The sequence below is a fragment of the Crotalus tigris genome, unplaced genomic scaffold, assembly GCF_016545835.1.
Source record: "Crotalus tigris isolate CLP2741 ecotype Arizona unplaced genomic scaffold, ASM1654583v1 scf7180000017683.1919423, whole genome shotgun sequence".
Taxonomy (NCBI): Eukaryota; Metazoa; Chordata; class Lepidosauria; order Squamata; family Viperidae; genus Crotalus; species Crotalus tigris.
In genome coordinates, this window is record NW_024096563.1 from 428351 (window position 1) to 442636 (window position 14286).

Consider the following 14286-nt stretch of genomic DNA (forward strand, 5'->3'; position numbering starts at 1 on the left):
ATTAAAAGCTTATTGTACATTAGCATGGGGCAAAATCTGATTGGGATGCATTTGGCCCTTGTTTCCTTTTCTGAATCTCTCCTGTCGCCATCACGGCTTAATTGTAATGCATAAAGAGCGAGGCGGTGCAGAGGAAGCTGGCTGGGAAGAAGCAACAGAAGGGGTGATGCAAGCATCTTAATTAAATTTTATATACCTATATATATAAATATGTATTTCTGCATTCATATTCTCAAAGGGCTATTATAAAACAATAGAACTAGTCCCTCTTCTGACTTTGAGAAGCAGCTCCATCGTGGAGGGTGGTCAAGAAAAGACTGAATATTATTTAGTTTTTGAATAATTTATATTTAAAATTTAAGATATTTTATAGACATTTTTTTAATTTTTTTATTTTTCTTTTTTTATTTGATTTTTTCTTTTTCTGTTTCTTTTTTCTTTCTTCTTGTATTTTTTTATATATTGTTGTTAACTATTTTATAATTTGTTTAATTAATGTATTTAGATTTGTTTATGGTTTATATGTGTCTTAAGATTTTTTTAAAAAAATTTTTTAATTAAGCCTGTATTCAGCTCTGGGAAGGTCGGGGGAGGGTAGGGGAGGGTTGGGAGGGTTTGGGGAAGGGAATTTTTTTTGTAAAACTTAAAAATTTTCAATTAAAAAGAAAAAAAGAAAAGACTGGACATCCATTTACTCAGAATGATACGAGGATGTGAGAAGCGGGTAGAGGGTGGACCAGACAGCCGATGGTTTTAAAGCTAAGATTTTAAGGTTAAGCGCCAGCTGTATACGGTGAGTTCAAGTCCTGTCTTAATCACGGAAGCCGGCTGGGTGACTCTGGGTCAGTCACCCCACCTTCAGCCCAGCCCACCTCATAGGATTGTTGTTATGGGGAAAATAGGAGGAGGGTGTATTGCACCCATTTCCTCTCCCGTTTGCTGCTTTGAGTTATTGTAAAAATAATAAAGGTGGGAGATAGAGAGATGATAGACAGATAGATCGATAGATAATAGATGGATGGATGGATGGACGACAGACAGACAGACAGACAGACAGATATGATAGATGATAGATGTGTGTGTGTGTGAGAGAGAGAGAGAGAGAGAGAATTTATGGCTGTAGATTGGAGCAAACTGCCCCTTTTAGCGATTTGTTACAAGCCAGGATGGCATCACACGATGTGATGCACACTGTGACCTTATCACACAATGGACACAGTGATGTCTTTGGCCCGATGATACCCCGAGTTACCATTTGTGGCCCTTTGTGGCAGGTACCAAACCCATGTCATGACAACACCGTGCAAACCCCAAGACATCAAGAGCTGGGCTTAGCACCAGGGGGCAATCGGACAAACGCCACTTTGGCATTCCTGACGCCATTGCTGGATATTCCACCTCCGTCTGTCCGTCCCCATGGCAAGGGGCAGGCGTCTGTGAGCACAGGCCGGGCCAGGCGCCAGAGACAGGACAGTTACCTTGGTGACCGAGATGATGGTGAGGACGTCTCCTTTGCTGAAGGGGAGATCTTGATCAGCTGTGCCGTGGAAATTATATTTGGCGATGCATTCGGTGCCGGAAGGCCAGACAGCCTTTTGGGAAAGAACAAGGACACTGTTAGCATTTGGGTCCTGCTTCATTGCATTGTCAAGAGAAAGTGCAAAAAAACCCAAAACTCTGCAATAGGAAGCACACAAAGATCTTTCTGGACAGGAAGTCCTCAAATTACATCCCTTCGCTTAGCAACAGTTCAAATTCACAACAGAGCTCCTTATGATCCAGTCTCGGAAGTTCTGACGGCCACCTGCCCCCCTCCCTCCTTCGTGGTTGCCTGATTGGACTAGATGACCTCCAAGGTCCCTTCCAACTTTATTATTATTATTATTATTATTATTATTATTGATCATCGCACAGTCAGCCAGATGTTCAGACTGGATTTGGCATTTTGTCTACCTATCGAGTCCTTACCCAGGACCTGGGATAGGCAGATGTGGATGTGTGATGGTATTACAGGTATCGTCGCAGGATGGAAGCAGTTCCTAGTAAGGCCGCCTTTTGCAATTGACTAATAGCGAATTTGTCAATGCCAGTGGTGTTCAAGTGGTGCTCCAGTTGTTTTGGGATTGCACCCAAGGAGCCTATGACTATTGGTACTACCCTTGCTTGCTTTTGCCACAGTCGTTCTATTTCTATTTGTAGGTCTTTGTATTTTGTTATCTTCTCCAGTTCTTTCTCGTCTATTCTGCTGTCTCCAGGCACTGCCACGTCCACTATCCAGACTTTTTTGTCTTTCTTATCAACAATCGTTAAGTCCGGGGTGTTGTTGTTGTTATTATCATCACCACATTTGGGGTACCTGGCAACCTGACCTCACTGAAGGATGTTTGCAGCCTGCAGTGACCCCCCCCCCTCAATTTAAGGCTTTTTTGCCACATTCACTTCCAGTTTTTGCCAAAACCAGCCATTTGGCGTCATGGGTTCACTTAATGACCACATTAAAGGTCATAAAATCGAGGGTGATCATGTGGCCACCCACTTAATGACTGCCACGGCTTATGACCGTAATTTTGGGCTCAGTTATGGCTGTAAGTTGAGGTTTCTCTGAGTAGCAATGTTTCTCAACTTCGGCAACTGGAAGACGGGCAGACTTCAAGTTCCAGAATTCCTCAGCCGGCTGGCTGAGGAATTCTGGGAGTTGAAGTCCACCCATTTTCAAGTGGCCAAACTTGGACAAACTTTGGTATTCAGTCACCTATATTTTTAAACTAGGGGACTCCAACATGTCTGAAAAGGAAATCATGTGCGCTCCCACTGGGCTATAGTTCCTTCCCTTTTTCTTTTTTTTAACTTTTTTAAAAATAGCACATCTTCCGTATCGTTCTTTTTTTAAAAGAAGAAGAAGAAGAAGAAGAAGAAGAAGAAGAAGAAGAAGAAGAAGAAGAAGAAGAAGAAGAAGAAGAAGAAGAAGAAGAAGAAGAAGAAGAAGAAGAAGAAGAAGAAGAAGAAGAAGAAGAAGAAGAAGAAGAAGAAGGAAGAAGAAGAAGAAGAAGAAGAAGAAGAAGAAGAAGAAGGAAGAAGGAGAAGGAGAAGGAGAAGGAGAAGGAGAAGGAGAAGGAGAAGAAGAAGAAGAAGAAGAAGAAGAAGAAGAAGAAGAAGAAGAAGAAGAAGAAGAAGAAGAAGAAGAAGAAGAAGAAGAAGAAGAAGAAGAGCCCCCAACAGCGTAAAAGCTGCTTTGGAGGCCCAAACACACCGGCATGAAAAGGGCCCCATAAAGATCAGACAGCCCTTGGCTGAATACCACTTCAGCGCACCCTAAAAAACACTCTTAGGAAAACCCAGCACCAAAATTTGGGGAGGGGGGGGGAAATACAGATAGTCCTCAAGTTACGGCCACAATTTATGTTGCTAAGCAAGGCATCTGTCAAAGCAAGTTCTGCTCCATTTAACAAGATTTCTGGACACAATTCTTAAGGGAATCACTGAGGTAGTTTAAGTTCGCAACACGTTTGTTAAGTGATTCCGGCTTCTCCCCCCCCCCTTGACTTTGCGACCGTCATAAATGTGAATCAGTTGCCAAGCGTCCGAGCTTTGATCATGTGACTGTGGGGATGCTGCCATATGTAGGACATATGTCTTTTTTTTTTTTAAGGCTGTTGTAACTGAACAGTCACTAAATGAATTGTTGTTAAGTTGAGGATTACATAAATCGCCCAGCCTGCAACTTTAAGACTTGGGGACTTCAACTCCCAGAATTCCTCAGCCTGCAACTTTAAGACTTGTGGACTTCAACTCCCAGAATTCCTCAGCCTGCAACTTTAAGACTTGTAGACTTCAACTCCCAGAATTCCTCAGCCTGCAACTTTAAGACTTGTAGACTTCAACTCCCAGAATTCCCCAGCCTGCAACTTTACAATTTGCTGGCTGAAGAATTCTGGGAGTTGAAGTCCACAAGTCTTGAAGTGGCCACAGCTGAGGACCCCTGACATAAATACTAACCACGTTTCAACCCACCGTTGTCAAATTAGACAGGATCCCAGAGAACCTGGACATCAGTTGACAGGGACATTTTTTTAAAAAAAATGTCCTGGAAAAATCCTCTCTCCCTCCCCCCAAAATTGTGTGACGGCGTGAAACGGAAATCGAAAGACAATAATTGATTTTTCTCTTCCCCGTCTCCGTCCTTACCTGCATTCCTGACATCTTCTCCGGGGCTTCCGGCGACTGGATTTCACAAGGACACGTCACTTGGTACCATGTGACCTAAGATGGGAAAGGTCCGTTTTAAGATCAGGGTTTTGCGCTCGGCCGAGGGTTTGCTCGCCTCCCCACAACGACAACAGGCACACCGGAGAGTCAATTCGCAAGGCTGCGACGCTTTTGAGCTTTTGACTGGGACCCAAAGTGAGGTGTGTCCCTTTCACGCCCCCCAGCCAGCCCCAAACAGGTGATCCTCAACTTACGACCGTTGCTAAGCAAGGCAGTTAAGTGAGATTTACCCCGTTTTACAACCTTGCGGTTCTTAAGTTAGTAAGAACTTCCCCCGCTGACTTTGCTTGTCAGAAGATTGCAAAAGGGGATCATGTGATTCCGGGGACACTGCCCTTGTCATAAGTATGAGTCAGCCCCACTGCTCTCATGTGACCGTGGAGACGCTTCAACCATTGTAAGTGTGAGGACTGAGGTCATCTGACCATGGGCGAACGACCTTCTTGTCTAACTTTTCTTTCCTTAAATATTCCGTTAAAAACAACGGACGCCAAACATGACAAATCTCTGCAGGTAACAAGAAGCCAGCTTGAACACAACAAGGGAAGTTCGCCACACTTTTGCGCCAAGCTGCAATCCAACAAGACAAAACCCAGAATGCACCTCTCCAAAAATATGTAGTGTTGTTCGTCCATCGATTTCGATGAAGACCTTGACATCTTGTGGGTTATGGGCCATCAAACAAGAACTGGAGCTACGTTCTGCTCCAATTTTAGTAAAATCATGGACCACGCCAACCTTTTCTTTCTCTCTTTTGAAAAACAGAATGAAAGACCAACGAAGGATTTCACATTTTCCTTTCCTTTCCTTTCCTTCCTTCCTTCCTTCCTTATAAAAATCAATCATCCTTCTTTCTTTCTACATTATAACCATCTTTGTATCTTTCTTCCCTTCCTCCCACTTCCTTCCTTCCTTTTCTTTCTTTCTTTCTTTCTTTCTTTCTTTCTTTCTTTCTTTCTTTCTTTCTTTCTTTCTTTCCTTTCTTTCTCCCCCCCTCTCTCATTCACCCTTTCCAAGCATCTTTCAACATGTGCTTTAATTTGAAAGCATCCGGAGTGACAGATGCACAGACACCTTCGGGGAAACGCTGATGGATCCATTAGCGTGCCATCGATCCCGGGGTCAAGAAACAGACGAGAGTGATGGCTATTGAACAAACCAGCCACAGTATGGATGTTCTGCCAGGAAGGATGGTCAGCCTCTCCTTGCAAAATGTGTACATGTATAAAGAGTCCTGGTGGCGCAATGACAGGCCCCATCCCAGTTTGGCATAGTGGTTAAGGTGCTTTCCTATGATGCAGTGTTTCCCAAACTTGACAATTTTAAGGCATGTGGACTTCAACTCCCAGAATTCTGGATTTGCTTAACGGCTGCGTGATTCACTTAATAGCATTATAGTATAATGCTATTAAGCGAATCACGCAGCCGTTAAGCAAATCCAGTTTCTTCCGTTGACTCTGCATGTTGGAACATCATCCATGGCAATTGCACGCCAGCTGGAGAATTCTGGGAGTTGAAGTCCATCTGCTGTTCCAATTGCCCAGGCTGAGAAGCAGAGCGATGCCAGAGCTGAAACAGGCTTCAACCCCACGGCCTTTCCCCCGTCCCTCCCTCCCCTGCTCAACCCTTGGCTGCCCCAACGGCAGCACCAGGAAGTGGGCTGGCCTCCACGCTTTCCCTACAGCTCCCCAGAGATCCAACTTTTGCCCCGCGGAAGCGGCTCCTAATTCCGATCTCACAGCAAAGCCCCAGCAGCTGCTAGTCATAAGAACGAGACTTGGAGGTTTTGACTTTAACAGGCTCAAGGCACAGCCCATGGCTGAGCTGGGTACAGACGCTGGGGGGGAGGGTCAGAGATGCCTGGGATACGACCACAAGCCCTTGCTCTGGGCCAGAAAGGTAGGGCAAGAATCTATCCATCCCATCCATCCATCCCATAGTATCAATCTAACCTATCCATCCATCCCATCTATCTATCCAATCATCCCATCCTATCCATCCAACCTATCCATCCATCCATTCATCTATACACCCCTCCCATCAATCCATCTAACATCATCACCAGATCCTATCAATCCAACCTATCCATCATCCCATCCATCCCAAACCATCCATCCATCCTCACCCATCATCCATTTCATCCATCTATCAATCCATCCATTCTATCCATCCCATAATCCCATCTCATCCCAATCCATCCATCCATCCCTTATCATTTCATCTACTATCAATCCATCCATCCCACGCACCATCCCATCATCCATCCATCCATTCAATCAATCCAATCCCATCATCCATCCATCCCATCCAATAATCCATATCCATTCACCATCCTATCAAATCCATACCATCCATCCCACCCCACCCCTCCCATCCATCCATCCCCTCCCAATCCATCATCCATCCATCATCCATCTTCCATTTCATCACTATCAATCCATCCATCTATCCATCCATCATTCCATCCCAATCATTCATCATCCCAATTTTCATCATCCTATCAATCATTCCATCCAATCCATCCCACCCACCCTCCCATTCCATCCATCCCATCCAATCCATCATCCATCTATCATTTCATCCATCTATCAATCCATCCATCCATCCACCCACCCATCCATCCCAATCCATCCATCATCTATCATGTCATCCATCCTATCAATCCATCCATCCCATCCCATCCCCATCCCATCCCACCGCCTGGGACTCTGAGGCTACACCTTGCCAGCTTTCCAAGCGACTAAAGGGTCACTCGTGGGACGTTTTGGAACATGGCCGCACAATCTTAAAAGAGCAGAGGAATCCCTGGCAAGGATGCAGGGTCTTGTACAGGCTACTGGTGCGGACAGCTAGGTTCTCCTGCATCGCTCCGTGAACAAGCCCCGGCTTTGTTCCTGGGCCGAGAGCCGTGCAGATGTATGAAGTCATTATCTTAGCAAAAAAAGACGTAGGTTGGCCATGCAAAGCTCAGCGAAAACATCAGCCAATGCTTGAAGTGGAGTCCAGGGCGTGGGGGGCTAGCCTGATTCACTCCCTCGCGGAAACATCCATTCCCTATCTCCCCAAAACCCTACTCTTAGCCCATACTGAACTCAGTTACCTGTCCACACCAGGCTGGCTGGGGAATTCTGGGAGTTGAAGTCCAGAAAATCGTAAAGTGGCAAGGTTGGACACTCTTCTTAAAGCACACAGAGCCTTCCATCACAAACCTATCAGTCTCGGCTGGGATCTGGTGTTTTCCAGGCAATCGGTTTTGTTTTACAATGGGCAAAGCGTCTCGTGTTCTAGACATCAAGACAAAGGAAAGAGGTTGAGCGCCAGAGTCTCTGAAAAGGTCCTGACCTTGAGGTGTCTTTTACATGAGGGTAGACTTATGCTCTCGTATTATGCTGTTCTAATCGAAGAAGCGTCTTCACCGGTTGTCCTCCAGATCAGCGTTACTCAAATGGAGCAAACGTTAAGAATGTGGAGTTCAACTCCCAAATTCCCCTGCTTCAGTTGTTTGGAAACTGTAATTCCCAAGCATTCTTGGCACAGCACAAATGCCATTTTCTCTTTATGAATCTCTCTGCCAGGTAGGTGAAGCAGCAGTTGGAGAAACCCTGACTCACTGGAAGACCCAGGAGAGAGTAAGCCGACATTAAAACGTAAGCAAATTAATATTTTAATGACCCTCATCGTGCATTACCCTGAATCATGGCACCACTTTGTACTGGACATTCTGAATACAGTAATAAAACAAAAATAATAAGAACAGACCAGAGGTTTCTTCTCGTTGCTGATCACAATTGGAGGAGGCGGGACGTAGAAGAAACAGCTGTTTAGCAGGACTGGACAGGTCTTGGCCCATTATAGATCAGGGCAAACGGCCACCCAGACCAAGGTTTCGGACCAAGCAGAGTGAAATGGCAAAGACAAAACAATGCATTATAAGGCAGCCTAAGGACTAGCAAGCAGGCCAAGAAAATAAACAAAATCATGTGCCACGGTTTCACTACAAATTTAGAAATAATTGTTATATTTCACCAGAGCAGGTTTTTCTGAGGACGGAAGGAAGGAAGGAAGGAAGGAAGGAAGGAAGAAAACGGAAGGAAGGAAGGAAGGAAGGCAAGGGGAGAGAGGGTAGAAACGTAGGAAGAAGGCGGAGGGGGAAGGAAGGAGACAGAGGGTAGGAAGTAGGAAGGAAGAAGGAAGGAGGGAGGAGAGGGGGAGAGAAAGAGGGAGGAAGGAAGGAGAGAAAGGAAGGAAGGAAAAAGAAAGAAAGAAAGAAAAAGAAAAAGAAAGAAAGAAAGAAAGAAAGAAAGGAAGAGGGAGGGAAGAGAAAGGAAGGAAGGGAAGGAAGGAAGAAGGGTAGGAAAGTAGAAGAAGGAGGGAGGGAAGGAACAAAAAAAAAAAAAAAAAAAAGGAAAAAAAAAAAAAAAAAAAAGGGGGACCCAGAGGGTAGGAAAGTAGGAAGGAAGCGGAGGGAGGCAGAGGGGAGAGAGAAAGAAGGGAGGAAGGAAGAAGGAAGGAAGGAAAGGAAGGAAGGAAGGAAGGAAGGAAGAGGGAGGATGAGGGGGATGAGAGAGAAAGAAGGGTAGCAGGGAAAAAAAATCTAAAAAAAACAAAAAAAAAGAAATAAAACAACAAATAAAAGCGTGGGAAGGAAGGAAAGGAAAAAGGAAGGAAGGAACGGAAGGAAGGAAGGGGGAGGGCAAGGAGAAAAGAGAAAGGGGGAAGGAAGGAAGGAAGAAGGAAGGAAGGAAGGAAGAAGGAGGAAGCGAAGGGAGGGAGGGAGGGAAGGAGGGGCGAGGAGAGAAAGAAAGCAAAGAAAGAGGGTATAATGTAGAGGAAAGAAGGATGATGGGATTGTTTAGAAGGAAGAAAAGAAGGAACGATAGGAAGGACGAAAGGAAGGAAGGAAACGAAGGAAGGAAGGAAGGAAGGAAGGAAGGAAGGAATAGAAGGAAGGAAGGAAGAAGGAAGGAAGAAGGAAGGAAGGAAGGAAGGAACTGGATAGCTTAACCATCCACATGTGCCAGCTAGCACAGCCTTTCTCCCCCAGACACGACTCGTGAGTCTCCAAGGTGATTTTCCGAAAAGGAGCCCGGCCGGGCCTGGGGAATTCAGCTCCAAATTGCCCCTGCCATTACACCATGCCGGGCAGGCACCCACGCCAGACTCTGAAGAGACCAAGGAGCTCCCGAGCCGCTAAAGAAAGACGCCGCCCACCTCCCTCGCTAGGCCACGCGGCTCCACAGAGAAGCACAGAAGTTCAGCTGCTGGCTTCGCGCCCAAGGATCGCACCCCCTCCAACCGGCCTTCCAGCCAGCTGTGCGTTGTCCGCCGAACGTAAGGCCCAAGTTGCCCCGCCTTAGCAAAGCCTCCATTCCCACGCTTGGCATTCAGTCTCGGCAAGAAAAGACGTTTAATGGTCCTCCCGATGCTGATGCATTCAAACCCTTCTAGTGAAGGAGAGAAAAGCACGGTGGTGCTTGGATGGGGGATGGGGGGTGGTGAAAATGGAAAGAAAAAGAAAAAAAAAAAACGGCGATGCAGATTTTTGGTCGGAGGGCCAGCTGGCCCTCCTCAAAACCTCTAAAGCTTCCTTATCAATCCATCAATCAGAATAGGCTCGGAAGGCGTCTTGGGGTATCTTCAGTTCAGCCCCCTGCTCAAGCAGGAGACCCTAGGACTATTTGAGATGAGTGGCTGTCAGTATCTTCTTTAAAAAAAACACCACTGAGGAGCACCCACAACTTTTGGTGTTCGGTAGGAAGTTTACTCCTTAATTTCAGCTTGCTTCTCCCATGTTTCCATCCATTGTTTCGTCCCTGCCCTTCAGGTGCTTTGGGAAATAAATTGACCCCCTCCTCTTCTTGTGGAAGACCCTCCATACTGAAAGATGCTATCGTGTCCCCTAGTCTTCTTTTCTCTAGATGGCCATACCCAATTTTGCAAGTTTTCGTATGTTTTGTCTCAAGGGCCTTTTAATCGTATTAGTTGCTCTCTCTGCACTTTTCCAAAGTCTCAATGTCTTTTTGTAATGTGGGATCGAAACTGGATGCGGGATTCCAGTTGTGGCTTACTAAGGCTTTGCTCAATACTTCCCTAACCTTCCCAATGCTTTGTAGTCCACATGGAGTCATCCATTTGTGGGGAGCACGGCTCTTTGGGGGCGGGGGGGCGAGACAGCTTATGAAGACCAGTCTGCCGGAAGGACGCACGGACTTCTGATGCAAGAGTTGCCATTGGAGGGCTGAAATAGATGGGCAAGAGTCCAACTAGTAGACTTCCAAGGCTGACTTTTTGTTCTTATCTTCTGAGCCATAAAAAAAAAGGACCTACGGCTGGTCCTCACAGCCAGCTGGTCCCACGTTGTAGCTGCCCATAGATCACGAGATCTAAAATTCAACCGCCTGCACCGACATCATCAGTAATAACAACAAACAACAATAAAGTTGGAAGGGACCTAGAGGTCACTAGTCAACCCCCGGCTCAGGCAGGAAACCCTATAACCTTTCAGAAAATGGCCAATATTGATTTTATTTATTTTTAAAGTTTTATTTATAATACAATTCAAACAAAAAAGGCACAGCGTGACATTTCCAGAGTAAGTCTTTCCTAACAGTTTTTTTCTCGTGGTACAAAAACGTAATAATCATCTTAACCTCTATTAAGCCCATCCTTCTATGTATACAATTAAATATACAATATAGTACAGTTATATACATATATATTTCAATCCTATCATTAACTTGAGATCCAGCAGTTCGCTTAATTAATACCAAACGGTAAAATTTGTCACAGATTGAAGTATTCAAGTTCTGTCTTGTCCTCATAATCATTGTAAGCCTGACCATATCAGCACATGAAAGGGTTTATATAGATCTACTCTTTCCGTTGGAATTCGCTTTATTCCTCCAAAGATTTGAGCCAAAACTGTCTGGAAGCCGTAGAATGTGTAACATTAAATAAAGTAAGAAATGGCAAAATTTATGACGGTTGCAGGCATCCAGGGTCACGTGATTTCCCCCCCTTTGGCGATACGGAAGCAAAGTCCACGGGGGAGCTGGAATCAACTTAACACCTGTTTTGCTAACTTAAATTTAACTGTAGTGATTCACTTAAGAACCGTGGCCAGAAAAGGTCGTGAATGGAGCAAGACTCTCCTAACAATTGCCTTGCCTTAGCGAAACCAAAATTGTGGAGCAAATTGCCGTCGGTAAAGGAGGGACGACCTATACTATGTTTTGCAAAGTAACAAGTTGGAGCGAGAGGGGGGGAGGGAGGGGGGTGCAGCTTGTCAAAATGTTTCTATTTTGCAAGTAGGGAGGATGTTTGTCTTTCTTTCTTTTCTTTCTTTTTCAAGACAAGAACCAAACTGTCAGTTGAGAGAGAGTGCATCTACAGGAGCATCGGCACTGTGTTCCACACATCTTTTGAATGTGGTTACCAGCCTCGCACCTGGACCCTGAAATGCAAAACACGGCAGCTGCCACCAAAAATGCCCCGTGTCGCTCCCAATGTTTGCCTGTGCAGAAGACGATCCAGTTTTGCATGTTCCTCGGCTTGGGGCCTTAGGAATGCGCGATCCCGGTTTTTGTTGTAGCAAGGAAAGACCCACCGACAGAAAAGACGAGGGATTTGGCTCTTTGATGCAGAAGGGATCTTGGCCACCTTTAAATGTTTGAGGATGCTGGCTCAGGGGGACACGAGGGGCAACGTGGGTCAGAAGGTGGCCAAGGGATCACGGCGACCAAAGAGGACACGGCAACCATCTTCGAAACAGGAAATCGGTGCCAAGCGTTTCCTGAATTTTGAGCGTGGGACCGTTGAAGAATTGTCTGCACGTTCACAAGTGTGAAAAGGCCTAGGTCACTTTTTCTGGGGGGGGATCTTTTGTTTTTAAAGGGTGGAAAAATAGTGGGGGATATTTGCTCCGGATGCCTCTCATCTCCATTGCCATCAGCTCAAAAAGTTCAATGAAAATTGCTCCACTGAAGTTGTTGCCCCTTGACGTGGGGCCAATCACAGGAGATGGTGAGTTCTTAGTTCCTGTCCTTAGGCATGAAAGGCAGCTGGGGGACTTTGAGCCAATCACCAGGAGAGGGGAGTTCTAGTTCCACCTAGACATGAAAGTCAGGAATGGGTGATTTGGGCCAATACACCAGGAGACGGGGAGTTTTAGTCCACCTAAGACATGAAAGGCAGCTGGGGGGCCACAATCACCAGGAGAGGGTGAGTTCTAGTTCCACATTAGTCATGAAGCCAGCGGTGACTAGGGGCCAATCACCAGGAGATGGGGTATTTCTGAGTCCCGCCTTAGCATGAAAGGCAGCTGGTGACTTTGAGCCAAGCACCAGGACAAGGGGAGTTCTAGTTACACCTAAGCATATAGGGAGTGGGTGGGCCAATCACAGGAGGCGGGGTGAGTTCCAGTCCCACCTAAGCATGAAAGCAGCTGGGGGAATAGGGGCCATCACCAGGACGAGGAGAGTTTCTAGTTCCGCCTTAGGCGGTAAAGCCAATTGGGTAACCTTGGGCATAGTCTCAGCTCAGCCCAGCCCCCTTCACAGGATTGCTGTGTGTGGGAAATAGGAGAAAGGAGTGGAGCATGAGGTATAAACATCTTGAGTTATTGATAAAAAATAAAAAGCAGGAAATAAAAAAAGTATAGATAAATACATCAGGTCACAAGATGCTCCCCCCCCCTCATACGCACAATTTAGGTTTGTTTGGCCTTGTCTACCGCATGAACCTCGGTCCATGTTGTGACCAGGCCCATGTGAAGTCTTCCCCCACCCCCAAGATTAATGGTTTTTTTTTTTTAACTACAGCTTGGTACAGAGAGTCTCCTCTCCCTATTGCTAGAAGTCAGTGTTTCCCACAAAACTGACCATTTTTTAAGGCATGTGGACTTCAACTCCCAGAATTCCACAGCCAGCATTGCGGCTGTGAATTCTGGGAGTGAATGTCACATGCCTAAAAATGGTCAAGGTTGAGAAACACTGTGCTAGACAGCTAACGGATCCGGCTGGTGGGTGCGCACAGTGAAAAAGAAATTGTCCCAGAAATGCGTAAGCGTTCCCACCTTACAGACACATGCAGAATTAACTCATTTTAGTCTCAGCCAAAGAAAAAGACAATGCGGGTAGGTGAGACTCAGGAGCTTCAGAAGCAAGGCCATTTTCCTAAATTTAAAGGCAGAATTGTCAGGACCAACCACGTCCCTCAAGGGGGGGGGGGGCTCCATACTTCAAACTGAAGTCTGCGTCTTGGGCTTGCATGTCTCAGTTCCAGCAAGCGGCTGGCTTTCTCGGTTCCTGGAATCAACCGGTCCCATTCACACAACCTCAAGCTGCCGTTGGTGAATGAACCGCTGCTCATCAGCCAAGAGCCATGCAAAGCCCACGAAAACTGACCTGGGGACGCTGGCGGGTCCACTTACCTGCCTACCTCTCCCTCTTCCCCTTCCAGGCCCCTCCCCTCCCCATGCCAAGACCTCCCCCCACTAACCACGTCTTCTTATTCTGCCTGCCAGAGCCGGAGGGGGGGGGGTCCTCAACAGCATCATCCTGCACCCGACCAAAACAACAGCTCTCCTGCAAAAACCTCTAAGGTTTGTTCAAGATTTCAGCAGATACCTGACTATAGGCAACAATATTTCTGAGTTTTTCTCCCCCCCCACACACACACCCGACTGATGCCAGCCCCCCAAAAGCAAAGGGAGAGAGAGAAAAGAGAGGGGGAGATAGAGAGTAGACAGAGAGAGAGAAGAGAGAGTGGAGAGGGAGAAAGAGAGGAGAGAGAGAGAGAGAAGAGGGGGAAAGAGACACAGAGAGAGAGAAAGAAGAGAGAAGAGGGGGAAGAGAGAAAGAGAAGAGAGAGAAGAGAAACAGAGGAGAGTGAGAAGAGAGAGGGGGAGATAGAGAGGAGACAGAGAGAGAAAAGAAAGAACAGAGACAGAGAAGACAGAAGAAGAGAGGAGAGAAGAGAGAGAGAGAAAAAAGAGAGAGAGGAGAGAGGGAGAAAGAGGAG

At 46.2% G+C, this 14286-nt stretch overlaps 1 protein-coding gene across 2 annotated transcripts in view; it reads right to left on the minus strand.

The window, feature by feature from the left end:
* Positions 1–14286, minus strand: part of CSK (C-terminal Src kinase) — a 35679-nt gene that overhangs the window by 12420 nt on the left and 8973 nt on the right. For both annotated transcript variants that reach the window (XM_039337531.1, XM_039337530.1), the window contains exons 2-3: positions 4186–4260; positions 1479–1592 (exon numbers count right to left, since the gene is read on the minus strand). In XM_039337531.1, coding sequence (XP_039193465.1) covers positions 1479–1592; positions 4186–4200 — 129 coding nt within the window. In that variant the 5' untranslated portion in view covers positions 4201–4260. The remainder of the gene's footprint in view (positions 1–1478; positions 1593–4185; positions 4261–14286) is intronic.